This window comes from Schistocerca piceifrons, chromosome X (genome assembly GCF_021461385.2).
Source record: "Schistocerca piceifrons isolate TAMUIC-IGC-003096 chromosome X, iqSchPice1.1, whole genome shotgun sequence".
NCBI classification, from domain to species: domain Eukaryota; kingdom Metazoa; phylum Arthropoda; class Insecta; order Orthoptera; family Acrididae; genus Schistocerca; species Schistocerca piceifrons.
This window is the reverse complement of record NC_060149.1, coordinates 747,349,141-747,364,536: the sequence shown is the minus strand read 5'-3', so window position 1 is coordinate 747,364,536 and position 15,396 is coordinate 747,349,141. Positions and strand designations below refer to the sequence as shown.

Sequence of the window (15,396 nt, the reverse complement as noted above, 5' to 3'; positions counted from 1 at the left end):
TTTATCAAGCAGTGAATGACAACGTTTTTTGCAAATTGTCTCCATTTATACATAATAGAATGAAATGAAAATATAATCCAGGAAATATTTTAGTAAACACACAAAATGATTATAATAATTTGATAACTGTAAAATTTCTTTTCATTTTCTGCAACCATGAATGCTCTCAAGAGACTTTCTGTGGTTTCATTCATTTATCTTCATGATATCGTCATCTGATTCTCAGTATATTCAGTTCTTCAATGAATTTTTTTCATAAATAACAAATCCCTATCTTCAGTCAATATCTCAGTTTGAAAAACCAATGGAGCCTACCACAAATAAGCATACTCTACATTAAACTTAAGGGGGCTTAATTTGGTCCAAAAATACTTCCATTAATGAAACAAACATATTTTTAATTACTTGCCAACGACTACCAAATGTTTAGCTGTTTATAAGGTATTGTTAAGAGGAGCCTGAAGGACTGGTTAATGACATCATCTTTTACTTCACTGATGGATTTTGTAGCAGAACTAATGTATGTTTGCATTGTGAAAGTATACTACATAGTGTGAATGCCATGCAGTATTTAACTTCTGCAAATCTGAAGTGGCAAATAGTTTAATAGTTCAATCATGTGAGGTAATTTTTTTTAAATTTCCTGTTGCCTAAGAACCATTTTACATTCTTAAGTATTTGTGTACATATCTGTTTCTGACAAATATTGTATTCATGGTAAATAAAAATGAGTGCTGATGTTTTGTCTGAAATGGTATCTGTCAAGCCACTTAACTGTAAGCATATTATTCTCATGTAAATTTATTTATTCTATATTGCATTTTTCTGACATTTGATTTCACATGTGTGACACTCTTTTGTACTTCAAAAAACTCCTTTTAGCAGGTTAGAATGTATCTCTCATCTTCTCTCCTTTCCTCTTTGTGACTTCATTGTACAATTCCAGGTATTACTACCAGTGTTGGTTTTACTGGGCAGTCATGGCTTGCATAGTAGCAAGTAGTTTACTGTATGGCCAATGTTCATAAAAATAATGATTTATCAAGAAATCGAAGCAGCTACAACTTCTTGTGATTATAGGAATGTTTCATTTTATCTGATTCAGCTGTGGATTTTTGGTGAAATACTATATATCATGTTAATTAAGTGAAGCACCTTTTTAGCCATCAACAATACAAGGGAAAGATAGATTGTTATTTACCTTGAGATGAAAAATTGAGGCCGGCCTCTGTGGCCGGGCGGTTCTAGGCACTTCAGTCCAGAACAGCACTGCTGCTTCGGTCACAGGTTCGAATCCTGTCTCGGGCATGGATGTGTGTGATGTCCTTAGGTTAGTTAGGTTTAAGTAGTCTAAGTCTAGGGGACTGATGACCTCAGATGTTTAGTCCCATAGTGCTTAGAGCCATGTGAACCATTTTGAAAAATTGAGTTGCAGACAGGCAAAACAAAAACACACGTATGCGTTAACTTTTAACCAAAGTCTTCTTCAGAAAAGGAAACAAACACACACACACACACACACACACACACACACACACACACACACACACACAAGCAAACATACCTCACAATCGCATAACTGCCATCTCTGGCAGCCTGGACTGGAGCTCGATGTGTAAGTCTCTTTTTGTTGTGCCTGTCTGCAACTCAGCAATCCATCTTTACAGCATGTAGCAATCTATTTTTTCCTTACATTGTTGATATTCCAACCTGAAGTTTCCATAGTTTACTTTTCTAGTCTTGTTTCACAGACTTTATTATTACTGTACAACCTAGATTTCAGGTTATAAGTCCATTTCCTAGTACACCACTGATCCCAGTGATGGGAATTTAGCAAAAATAAGCATGTAAACTTCTTATCAACAGAGATAACTTTTATGTTTTAAGTCAAGAATCAATAGATTGAGAAATTGATATGTTTCTCTTTGCGCGGTTCCTATCTTTGTGATCAGTTGTGTGCAACATATGTGTTGCAAACATTCACAAGTATTTGAAGGAAATTGTTGATGAGGTACTTCTGCTGGTGCAAAGGTGGTAGGTGGCCAATGTTTTTTAAAAGTAATCCTCCCTTGATTAGAATCCTACCTAAAAGCTGGGAGAGAGTACCAAAATACAGAATGTGGGTTACAGATAGCTTAGTTATCAAAGTGGATAATAACTTTTTCACACTTTAGAAGCACACTACAAAGAACCAACAAAACTTTGGGCTGGCCAACATATGCATAACTTCCAATTACACAACATCTTGGCAAGCTGCAAGCTTGTACTGAAACAAGGTGCAGGCTTGTACTGAAATAATCATAGGAAATATATCCATCAATTTTATATGTAATACCACAGTCAGATAGTAAGCAGTGTCAGGGCCATATGTAGAACATAAACAATGTAGACAAGGTACATGACAACAGAACTGGGATAGCCATTTTGATTATAGTTTTATACTGAACAATCAAGAAAAACTGAAAATTCAGTGAGAGCCATGCAGTCTTCATTTGTAGATTCTCACAATTAAAGCTTATAGACACACAGACACACACACACACACACACACACACACACACACACACACACACACACACACACCCCGCTCCACTGCAGTGTGAAAATCTCATTCTGGAAACATCCCCCAGGCTGTCGCTAAGCCATGTCTCCACAATATCCTTTCTTTCAGGAGTGCTAGTCCTGCAAGGTTTGCAGGAGAGCTTCTGTAAAGTTTGGAAGGTAGGAGACGAGATATTGGCAGAAGTAAAGCTGTGAGGACGGGGCGTGAGTCGTGCTTGGGTAGCTCAGTTGGTAGAGCACTTGCCCGCGAAAGGCAAAGGTCCCGAGTTCGAGTCTCGGTCCGGCACACAGTTTTAATCTGCCAGGAAGTTTCGTCTGTAATGAAGTTTGAATTGAACTGCATAATATTCAGTCAGATCTTGATAAGATTTCTAAGTGGTGTGAAGACTGGCAACATTCTTTAAATGAGCAGAAATGTAAAATTGTGAACTTCAGAAAACGAAAAAACTTAATATCCTGTGACTATAATATCAACATGTAACAGTTGGAATCAGCCAACTCATACAGATAACAGAGTATAACACTTTGTAAGGATATGAAATGGAATGATTGTATGGGCTTAGTTATGGGTAAAGCAGGCGGCAGACTTCATTTGATGGTAGAATATTGGGGAAGTGCAATCAGTCTACAAATGAGATTGCTTACAAATCACTCATGCAACCCATTGTAGAATCTTACTCAAGTATGTGGGATCCGTACCAGATCAAGCTAACAAAGGAATGGTCACAGGTTTATTTGCCCCTTGGGAGAGTGTCACAGAAATGCAGAAGAAACTGAACTGCAGACTCTTGAAGACCGATGTAAATTATCCCAAGAAAATTTACTAACAAAGTTTCAAGAACTGGCTCTAAATAATAACTCTAGAAATATACTACAACCCCCTACATACTGATCACTAGGAATCATGAGGACAATATTAGAATAATTATAGGCCATGTAGAAACATTCAAACTGTCATTCTTCTTGCATTCCATATGTTAATGGACTGGGAAGAAAATCCAATAACTAGTACAATGGGACATACCCTCTGCCATACACTTCACAGTTGTTTGCAGAGTATAGATGTAGATGTAGAGGCATTCGACAGAGAGAGGAGATTATTAAGTGGAAAACTACATAATGATTTAAGGAAAAGACCTGGCAAGTGCTTTGTCTGATGTGTGGCACTGTATGGGGCAGAAACATGGACACTGGGACAAGAGGATAAAAAAGCTAAAAGCATTTGAAATGTGGATGAGTAGGAAAACGGAGAAGATAAGCTGGATGGAAAGAGTGAGTAATGAAAGAGTGCTGGAAAGATTTGGTGAGAGGAGAAGACTGCTGCAGATTATAAGAGAAAGGAAGAATAACTGGATGGGACATTCATCAAGACAAGAGTGCTCGCTAACAGATGCTTTGCAAGGTCTAGTTTATTGTAAGAGATTTAAAGGAAGGAGAAGATACAGACAGATGACATAAAGGGAAACATATATTATGTGGACCTGAAGAGAATTGCAGAAGACAGGAGAATGTGGAGATTTACATGTGCAAATCTGCCTTTATGCAGAACACTGATGTTGATGGAAATCCAGAGAGCAGAATTTCTATCAAAATGGTTTACAGAAGTTGATTGTTTGTTCTGATTAGTGTCTTAACATTAATGGAAAGTAAGTTGTACAGATTAAGACATAGGATTTTATGTAATAATATAAAAGCAGTACTTTCTTCAGCATTGCACCTCATATTTTTATTGCAACCTAACCCCCCATGAACCATGGACCTTGCCATTGGTGGGGAGGCTTGTGTGCCTCAGCAATACAGATAGCCATACCATAGGTGCAACCACAACGGAGGGGTATCTGTTGAGAGGCCAGATAAACACGTGGTTCCTGAAGAGGGGCAGCAGCCTTTTCAGTAGTTCTGCTACCCTGGACTGTGGTGGTGTTGGGACACCTGAGACGAATGCTTTGGCAGCTTCGGAGCCTATAATGTCGCCTGCCCCCCGTGAACCATGGACCTTGCCATTGGTGGGGAGGCTTGCGTGCCTCAGCGATACAGATAGCCGTACCGTAGGTGCAACCACAACAGAGGGGTATCTGTTGAGAGGCCAGATAAACACGTGGTTCCTGAAGAGGGGCAGCAGCATTATCAGTAGTTCTGCTACCCTGGACTATGATGGCGTTGGGACACCTGAGACGAATGCTTTGGCAGCTTCAGAGCCTATAATGTCGCCTGCCCCCCGTGAACCATGGACCTTGCCGTTGGTGGGGAGGCTTGCGTGCCTCAGAGATACAGATAGCCGTACCGTAGGTGCAACCACAACAGAGGGGTATCTGTTGAGAGGCCAGATAAACGCGTGGTTCCCGAAGAGGGGCAGCAGCCTTATCAGTAGTTGCAGGGGCAACAGTCTGGCTGATTGACTGATCTGGCCTTGTAACACTAACCAAAACAGCCTCGCTGTGCTGGTACTGTGAATGGTTGAAAGCAAGGGGAAACTACAGCCGTTATTTTTCCTGAGGGCATGCAGCTTTACTGTATGGTTAATGATGATGGTGTCCTCTTGAGTAAAATATTCTGGAGGTAAAATAGTCCCCCATTCGGATATACGGGTGGGGACTACTCAAGAGGACGTCGTTATCAGGAGAAAGAAAACTGCCGTTCTACGGATCGGAGCGTGGAATGTCAGATCCCTTAATCGGGCAGGTAGGTTAGAAAATTTGAAAAGGGCAATGGATAGGTTAAAGTTAGATATAGTGGGAATTAGTGAAGTTCGGTGGCAGGAGGAACAAGACTTTTGGTCAGGCGAATACAGGGTTATAAATACAAAGTCAAATAGGGGTAATGCAGGAGTAGGTTTAATAATGAATAAAAAAATAGGAATACGGGTAAGCTACTACCAACAGCATAGTGAACTCATTATTGTGGCCAAGATAGACACGAAGCCCACGCCTACTACAGTAGTACAAGTTTATATGCCAACTAGCTCTGCAGATGATGAAAAAATTAAAGAAATGTATGACGAAATAAAAGAAATTATTCAGATAGTGAAGGGAGCTGAAAATTTAATAGTCATGGGTGACTGGAATTCAGTAGTATGAAAAGGGAGAGAAGGAAATGTAGTAGGTGAATATGGATTGGGGTTAAGAAATGAAAGAGGAAGCCGCCTGGTAGAATTTTGCGCAGAGCACAACTTAATCATAGCTAACACTTGGTTCAAGAATCATAAAAGAAGGTTGTATACATGGAAGAAGCCTGGAGATACTGACAGATTTCAGATAGGTTATATAATGGTAAGACAGAGATTTAGGAACCAGGTTTTAAATTGTAAGACATTTCCAGGTGCAGATGTGGACTCTGACGACAATCTATTGGTTATGAACTGTAGATTAAAACTGAAGAAGTAGTGAAGGCAGCAGAGGATCAAGTAGGTAAAAAGATGAGGGCTAGTAGAAATCCTTGGGTAACAGAAGAAATATTGAATTTAATTGTTGAAAGGAGAAAATATAAAAATGCACTAAATGAAGCAGGCAAAAAGGAATACAAACATCTCAAAAATGAGTTCGACAGGAAGTGCAAAATGGCTAAGCAGGGATGGCTAGAGGATACATGTAAGGATGTAGAGGCTTATCTCACTAAGGGTAAGATAGATACTGCCTACAGGAAAATTAGAGAGACCTTTGGAGAAAAGAGAACCACTTGTATGAATATTAAAAGCTCAGATGGAAACCCAGTTCTAAGCAAAGAAGGGAAAGCAGAAAGGTGGAAGGAGTATATAGAGGGTCTATACAAGGGCGATGTACTTGAGGACAATATTATGGAAAGGGAAGAGGATGTAGATGAAGATGAAATGGGAGATACGATACTGCATGAAGAGTTTGACAGAGCACTGAAAGCCCTAATTCGAAACAAGGCCCCGGGAGTAGACAACATTCCATTAGAACTACTGACGGCCTTGGGAGAGCCAGTCCTGACAAAACTCTACCATCTGGTGAGCAAGATGTATGAGACAGGTGAAATACCCTCAGACTTCAAGAAGAATGTAATAATTCTAATCCCAAAGAAAGCAGGTGTTGACAGATGTGAAAATTACCGAACTATCAGTTTAGTAAGTCACGGCTGCAAAATACTAATGCAAATTCTTTACAGACAAATGGAAAAACTAGAAGAAGCCGACCTAGGGGAAAATCAGTTTGGATTCCATAGAAATATTGGAACACGTGAAGCAATACTGACCCTACAACTTATCTTAGAAAATAGATTAAGGAAAGGCAAACCTACGTTTCTAGCATTTGTAGACTTAGACAATGCTTTTGACAAATTCTGAAGGTGGCAGGGGTAAAATACAGGGAGCGAAAGGCTATTTACAATTTGTATAGAAACCAAATGGCAGTTATAAGAAAGAGTTGAGGGGCATGAAAGGGAAGCAGTGGTTGGAAAGGGAGTGAGACAGGCTTGTAACCTCTCCCCGATGTTATTCAATCTGTATATTGAGCAAACAGTGAAGGAAACAAAAGAAAATTCAGAGTAGGTATTAAAATCCATGGAGAAGAAATAAAAACTTTGAGGTTCGCCAATGACATTGTAATTCTGTCACAGACAGCAAAGGACTTGGAAGAGCAGTTGAACGGAATGGACAGTGTCTTGAAAGGAGGGTATAAGATGAACATCAACAAAAGCAAAACGAGGATAATGGAATGTAATCGAATTAAGTCGGGTGATGCTGAGGGAATTAGATTAGGAAATGAGACACTTAAAGTAGTAAAGGAGTTTTACTATTTGGGGAGCAAAATAACTGATGATGGTCAAAGTAGAGAGGATATAAAATGTAGACTGGCAATGGCAAGGAAAGCGTTTCTGAAGAAGAGAAATTTGTTAACATTGAGTATAGATTTAAGTGTCAGGAAGTCATTTCTGAAAGTATTTGTATGGAGTGTAGCCATGTATGGAAGTGAAACATGGACAATAAGTAGTTTAGACAAGAAGAGAATAGAAGCTTTCGAAATGTGGTGCTGCAGAAGAATGCTGAAGATTAGGTGGGTAGATCATATAACTAATGAGGAGGTGTTGAATAGGATTGGGGAGAAGAGAAGTTTGTGGCACAACTTGACTAGAAGAAGGGATTGGTTGCTAGGACATGTTCTGAGGCATCAAGGGATCACCAATTTAGTATTGGAGGGCAGTGTAGAGGGTAAAAATCGTAGAGGGAGACCAAGAGATGAATACACCAAGCAGATTCAGAAGGATGTAGGTTGCAGTAGGTACTGGGAGATGAAGCAGCTTGCACAGGATAGAATAGCATGGAGAGCTGCATCAAACCAGTCTCAGGACTGAAGACCACAACAACAACAACAACAACAACAACAACAGGTACAGTGAACATATTCTGTAACCATTTGTCTATGTACTACACCTATTGATCACAATGTAATCGTTTTTTTAGTGAATTTCTGATTAAAAAACAGGGAAACAGGGACTGTTAAAAAGAGAGACATGACATTTTCCAAACTAGGCATATTTGATTCTTGTTTAAAATGTTTAATCGTCATACATTTCTCTGGCATGTTCAACATCTATAAGGATTTCCTCTGTCCCCATGAAGTAAACATCTAAGATCCAGAAATAAATGTGAGCTTGGGCCCAGTCTTTTCATTCTTTTTGTTAAGAATCTGTCAGAAAAATTAACTAAAGGGACAACAGTATATTTTGCAGATGAAACAAATATCCTAATTAAGTCATGCCATGAAGACAGCCTATGAAAAACAACTGTATATATAATAGAAAATTTAACACAGTGGATCAGAACAAACAAACTAATAGTAAATTCTGAAGAAACAGTAACAGTCAATTTCCACACTTCACAGAAACTCCATCTAGCAACGCCAACTTTTACCATTGATGAAAACTGTTTCATCTGTGAATGTGACCAAAATGTTTAAGTGCACCTATCCAGGACAACCTGAAGTGGGAGACACACCTGAAGAATGTAAATGAAAGGTTAAATATATTTACGTAAGATGTAAGAACACTATCACAAAATACAAACCATACATAACTGGTCATAGTGTACCATGACAGTATCCTTTCACTAATGATATAAGAACCAGAAAAAAATGTGCACTACAAAAAAAAGGATTGCTAGAATAATAACACGTGCTAAATACAGAGACTGCTCTAGACCAATATTTAAAACTGTCAATGTACTGTCCCTTCCTTTTTTGTATAGCTACGGAAGTACTAATCTTCATAAAAGTAAATTATTAAAAGAAGAAAATGTCTTCAAGCATAATTATGATTTCCACTATCATGATACTAGGCAGAAGGATTACCTACATGTCAATAAAGTAAGTACAAACATTTGTAAGGGTGAAGTGTATCATACTGACATTATGTTATTTAACCACATGCCATCCTATCTGAAACTGATACATAATTTTCATAAGTTTAAAGTGAAACTGAAAGAGTTCTGGCTTGACCACTGCTTCTGTTCTGTTCCTGAGTGTTTGGAGCACCAAGCAAATGTAGTGTAAGTGGTCACCTATACTTAACCATACTATTCTTGCAACCATTTTATCAATTTTATAATTATGTTACCAATATTCAACATGCATTGAATGTGTTTTTCTAAATCTCACTATGTATTAACTTGTATGTACTACTTCAAATCTGACTTATCCTATATTATTTGTACAAACTATGTACTAAATCACAATTTACAGGACAATAGAGAGACACAAATACAAATACCTTTATGGCTTATAGCGAATAACTGTTTTGTTACCAGATTTACAGTTCCGTTATTAGAAAACAGCTTTATTAAAACTGTTAAGATCTTGTAATAACAATCTGATACCATATGTGACATGTGACATGTTCTGAGAATTAAAAATGCATGGAGAGAAAGACACACACACACACATATATATATATATATATATATATATATATATATATATATAATAGTCTGAAGTGGTATCAATGGAAAGCAAATTATATGGTCGAAGTTCTACAGCAATGTAATAGTAGCTTAATTTCAATGCAAGAAGGGGAATATAAATCGTATATGACATAAATCTGCATCACTTACTTGCTTGTAGAATTAAGTAACATAATAATGCATGTTACAATTTGATTACAGAATAATAAAATAATAACAGAACCAAGATGTCACCATTATTTATTGAAATATTTACAGTATGACTTGATGCAGTAACTGCAGCTGTTTTGTCAAAAGCAAATATCTATACATTCATTCTTACTGTGTGTTACAGCATATGTCTATTACACATCTCAATGACTGCACTTTCTCATTATCTTTGCTATTCATTATTTCTGCACCATTGCATACTAGTGACACCATACAACATTTAACTAAACTGAGATTCCTTTTCACTAAAATAGAGTGCTATGTAGGAAGAGATACTATTAAATATGAGGAATGAAACTCATAGGCCCTCCATTTGAATGAAAGTTCTCATATTTATAAATATTATCACATTTTTTTCAGTGTTATATCACTTGTTCTGATTTAAGTATGTTTATTTTTCAGCTACACAAAATACACAGAGTCAACAGTCCTTACCTCCAGTGTCTTATGTGAAAGCCATAGATGTGTGGATGTCTTCGTGTTCTGTATTTGTGTTCTTGTCACTTATGGAATTTGCGGTGGTAAATAACTACATGGGACCAGTAGCTACAAAAGCAATGAAAGGCTACTCTGATGAAGATATACCAAATGCACTAGATGATTTTAAGGTAGAGCATCAGTCTGTTACTGTTCTGCTTGTGTTATCATATTTGAAACAACTCTACAGTGAGTTAATTTTTTTTAAATTGGAAAGGGAAGGGGAACAAATTCAGCAAATTTTGAAATCCTGAGACAAAGCAAATAACAAAATTTGTCTTAGAATTGAATTTAACTATGATTTGTTACAAATTATAGCCATACTCAAAATGAATATTTAAACTGTTTCTTGGCATACAGCTGTTTAACTAGGTGTACCGCTCTACACAAAACATATCTTCCTTTTGTTTCTACAGAGATAGCTTTCAAAGATTCATTGATGGACATTTATTCAAGTTCCACTCAAACGTGGTTACTTTTTGTATACACCAAATTTCATAAATATAGAAATTACTGAAAACATTATGAAAAAACACATTATTGTCTGTGTGGGTGGTAAACTGTAAAACACAATTGATATATGGCACACCTTTGACAGCAAATAAAATATTATTTTGAATATTCAACTTCATAATGACTTTGTTTTAATTTTATATTTTGTTTTTCTCATTTGTATTTACCTGTAATCTTTGCATTGTGTTACACAAAATATTAAATTTGGTTTATTCATATTTAGACAATGTAAATTGTGTGTATTCATCAAGAGCAAATTTTTGATTTCTAATAGTACATGTCAATCAGAATGTAAATGAGTATGAATTCAAAAATATTTCCATGACAGTTTAGTATTGCTCTGATATTTATGAATGTTTCACTGTTACTTATTGTTATGGTTGAGGTGTCAATTTACATGTGACTTTGTGATAAACTTCACGATACTCACAATTGATCACTGTACTAGGAACAACTATAATAGTATTCCAGTGTCTTTTTCATACAAGGTAATGTCCTACGATCAGTTTGAAAACTGATGTTTTTCACTTGCAGTGATGCATTGATTGGTACTATTGATGCACAATAATGAAAAAAGAACACGTAATCCTGAAACATCATTCTGACTTGGCAGTTGGGGATCACACATTAGCAAAGCTGTGCAATGTATTATGCAGCTGTAATGTTATTACTATATCGGGAGGATGGATTATAGTCAAGTACAGCAAATGTCACAGAAAATTTAGTCATCTGCAATATTTTCAATGCTTTTGACACTGTTGACAAATGTGTTCTGGCAACCAAGTGAGCTCAAATGCATTCTGGCAATATGGTGCACATGGCAGCGCAAGATAAGGCTAAGAAGGAAAGAATAATAGGGAAGTCGGGGTAAAGTTGGTCACTCTAAGTGAAATTGAATTTTCATGTAACCATGGCTATTAACAGAAGCTTGTGGCATATACATCTCAAATCTGCATACTGTAAGGTATCATACAAAATATTTATAGCTAAGGTTAAGGTATATTTTATAGGATATATATATGTTTTTTTGAATGCTTACATAGTGGCTACTTTTCCCTACCTGATGGGGTAAAGTGGCCATTCCTTTGCCGCCATTTACAAATAGACTGTACTTAAAAAAAAAAAAAGGATAAGCTTTTAGTTTTTATTTCACCATTGGTTATTATTAGGAGAATAATAATTCAAATGAGAAAGAAATGTGTTGCATTACATTGCTGGCACAAAAAGGTCAACAAATGAGAAGTATTAATTATTCCTAGTGATGTAAATAGAGAAATCAACAACTACCTATGGGTTACTATTCCAGTCCAATTCATAGTGCACAGCTCTGACGTCTTAATTGTATAAAATTTCTTGCAGTAAAAGCAGTCTGTGTCACTGTCCTTACCAGTGAAATTTCCTTCTTCCATTTCATCTTGAAGAAGTTCCTTTTCAGCAAAAACTCTCTTAGCATTTGTCTCACTTTCAGCTTCTAAGGCCTACCTTTGTTTTGTCTTTCATTATATAGTAGAATATTGGCCTTATCTGTTTGTTTTTCTTTGAACGTCCTCTTTTTCATTAAAAGCTCTTCATCTTTCCTTCTTTTAGCTTCAGCCAAATATGTTTATAAGGACTTGAAGTGATTGTGGCAGTCTTTCCTTTTTTACTCCTAGTTTGTCTTTGAGTCACACTTTGTTTCTTAGGCAAATATTTTACATCCTTTGGGGATTATGTGGAACCCACGTGGTGGATACTCAGAGGGATGTTTTTTAGTGGTCGGACACTGAGGGGAAACTTCTCTTGGAAAAGGTTTATCAGCTATAATCTGAAGGGAGTCTGCACTTGAAGACAGCTCATAAGTTAGTTCCAGAAATGAACCAGTAGGCCTATTTGGAGAAGAGACAGCAGTTTGGCATCCACAGGAACCAGCACTTTCACGATGAGGACCAATATTTGAACAAGGCATAATATTAATGTCCCTATTCAGAGGAATATCAGTGAGCTCAGCTGCAGTATAGTCCTCACTGATAAACATGTTAGGGATTAAAGGAAATATACTTTCTAAAGTCATTACTTGCTTTCATTTGAATGAGTGCAGGAAGAAATGCTTCACCCAAGAGCACACTTATTTGAAACTGTGTAATAGTTCTTCCTGGATTATTGTGAAGAAATTTTTCACAAACTTGTGTGTACAAGGAATGTGAATGCCACATCCAAAGGTTGGAGCTCGTGGCTACAGTGTGGGGGCAAGCACACAACAGTTGTATGATTTTCTCTGGCCTTGTCAATGAAACCTGTGCTCTTAATATAGGTAGAGTGACCATCTAAGATCAGTGGAAGTGGATCTTGAGCAGTTTGTTTTGCATTTTTTTAAGTGTCTGAACCAGTCCAAAAAAACTGTCACTCTGCATCCACCCACTAGTGTGGCACACAAACTTGGTTCCTGGCAGAGCCCCATTTTTAAGTTTAGCCTTCATTATTCACCTAGACAAGATTAAAAACTGGGGAATGTCCTCCTGCACACATACACACTACAGAAGTCGACAACAAATACACACTATAAAAATCAACAGCAAATACACACTATAAAAGTCGACAGCAAATCTCTATCAGCTGAATTAGCAGTTCCGACTTGCTGTCTTCCTTTGAGTGCAAACACTTTGCTGTTCTTGGACTGAACTGTCAGAAGACCAGTTTTATCCATGATGAGTGGGATGAAATCATTTATCTTGCAATGTGTTAAGGATATCAAAAACTTGTCTATTTTCACCTTGTTAAACACTTGAGCTTTAGCCATAGAAGTGAATTCTGGCTTCCTAAGACTAATATTAGGATTCTGTTTTCTAAAGCACACCACCCAGTCTTTGCCTGCCATTTCAGACACTTTGTTGAAATGATATGCTGTTTTATTATGCTCTGTCAACTGGAATGCTAATTGCTGCAGATCATTCACTGTAATTCCATAAAATCACTTTTCTGTTTCAAAATGTAGTTAAGTATTTCTTGCTCTTGTAGTACCTGGAATATTTAATTGTTTTACTGGTGCTGTAAAAGACATGTTATAACTCTTTGCTGCTTCAGTTCCCTTTTGTATCGCAACAGGGTCCTATGTCTTTTGCTCTGCTTTTTGGCTGTATTTTCTTGGCACCTTGAAGCTCTTGAAAACCCTTGCAGAAAGGCAGAACTTACAAACCCTTGCAGAAGGGCAGCATAGTGGATATTAGGTTTGTGTATAAAACAATTTACAATGTTTTAATTTCAATTGTTATATTATACATGTAGTATGGAGTTAGCTAATTCCCATTAGGACAAACAGATTGAAAATGACCTGTCAGGAATAGTGGCCATCCACTGGGAAAAGTGGTCGCCTTGGCCACTTTTCCTGACATGTGGCATGGACAGTTTTCCCAATCGGACACCATGTCTGTATGAGTGGTTCACATGCGAAACAATACAATCGAAGGAAACAACATTGACTTACATTTGTAAGCCAAAAGGCATTGTGTGAACTTTGATATCACAAAAACCTATTGCTCTACATAAAAGTAAAGCGACTGAAGTAATATGTGTGACTTAACTTACATTAAATGATTGAAAAACCTAAATGTTTTCCCATAAAGATAACAGAGCAAGCTTCATTTGTCAACATCAGTGACAACACTAATGGTGTCAGTTACACCTAGTCTGGCCACTTCTTAGTAGGTATCAGCACTGCTGAAGGTATCAAATAAGCAGTGGCCACTTTTCCCAATCTGCCCACTTTACCCTTCTTTCATCTACATTATAATTTGATACATTTTTTGGCTAGATACAGTTTCAATACTTTTAGTTCATTTACTTGGTTGACAGATTCTCCATTTGTTATGGATTTTCTCTTTACTCTCTACCCTATGAGCAAAGCACTCTAAGTTAAATTGTTGTGGGCATGAAATATGAATTGGTGTTATCAGTGAAAGAAATAATATTATTTCAAAAAATACTGAACTTGGCAGGGAGATAGTATTCATATCAATAAATATTTCCTCTTATTATGTGGACATATGCTGTTTGATAAAATAATTCATCCATTAAATGATTTGTGGGGATAGTTTTTCTTATATGCCTTCTTCAAGTACCATAGTAGTATTTTATATCTTTCATTCAGATAGGTAATTGACATAAATTGTCATCACATCACTCTTTTTGGATAGTTTATCATGAACTATGATTCATTCAAAGTTAATCAAGGTTTATAAGGAGCCTACTACTTTATTTTCTAAGGTACATGATGTAGGTCTGCTTCTTTAACAACAGAGATTTTACTAAGCACAAATTATGTGCAAATAAATCACAGAATAGTTTCTGACTCTTCTGGAAATACCACAAACAGAAAACTTCTAGTAGGGGATACCTCTGGAACAATAAAGAACTCTAGAATTTTGTTGAAACAATCACATGTTAATGCAGGGGGACTGGGAAGCACTATACAGGGTGTTACAAAAAGGTACAGCCACGTTTCAGGAAACATTCCTCACACACAAATAAAGAAAAGATGTTATGTGGACATGTGTCCGGAAAAACTTAATTTCCATGTTAGAGCTCATTTTAGTTTCATCAGTATGTACTGTACTTCCTCGATTCACCATCAGTTGGCCCAATTGAAGGAAGGTAATGGTGACTTCGGTGCTTGTGTTGACATGCAACTCATTGCTCTACAGTACTAGCATCAAGCACATCAGTACGTAGCATCAACAGGTTAGTGT

General features: G+C 37.0%; 1 protein-coding gene across 1 annotated transcript in view; it reads left to right on the top strand.

Moving 5' to 3' along the window:
• The window catches only part of LOC124722530 (glycine receptor subunit alpha-2-like), a 424,158-nt gene that overhangs the window by 397,099 nt on the left and 11,663 nt on the right, over window positions 1-15,396 (top strand). Inside the window, exon 8 of the mRNA XM_047247678.1 lies at window positions 10,088-10,293. Coding sequence (XP_047103634.1) covers window positions 10,088-10,293 — 206 coding nt within the window. The remainder of the gene's footprint in view (window positions 1-10,087; window positions 10,294-15,396) is intronic.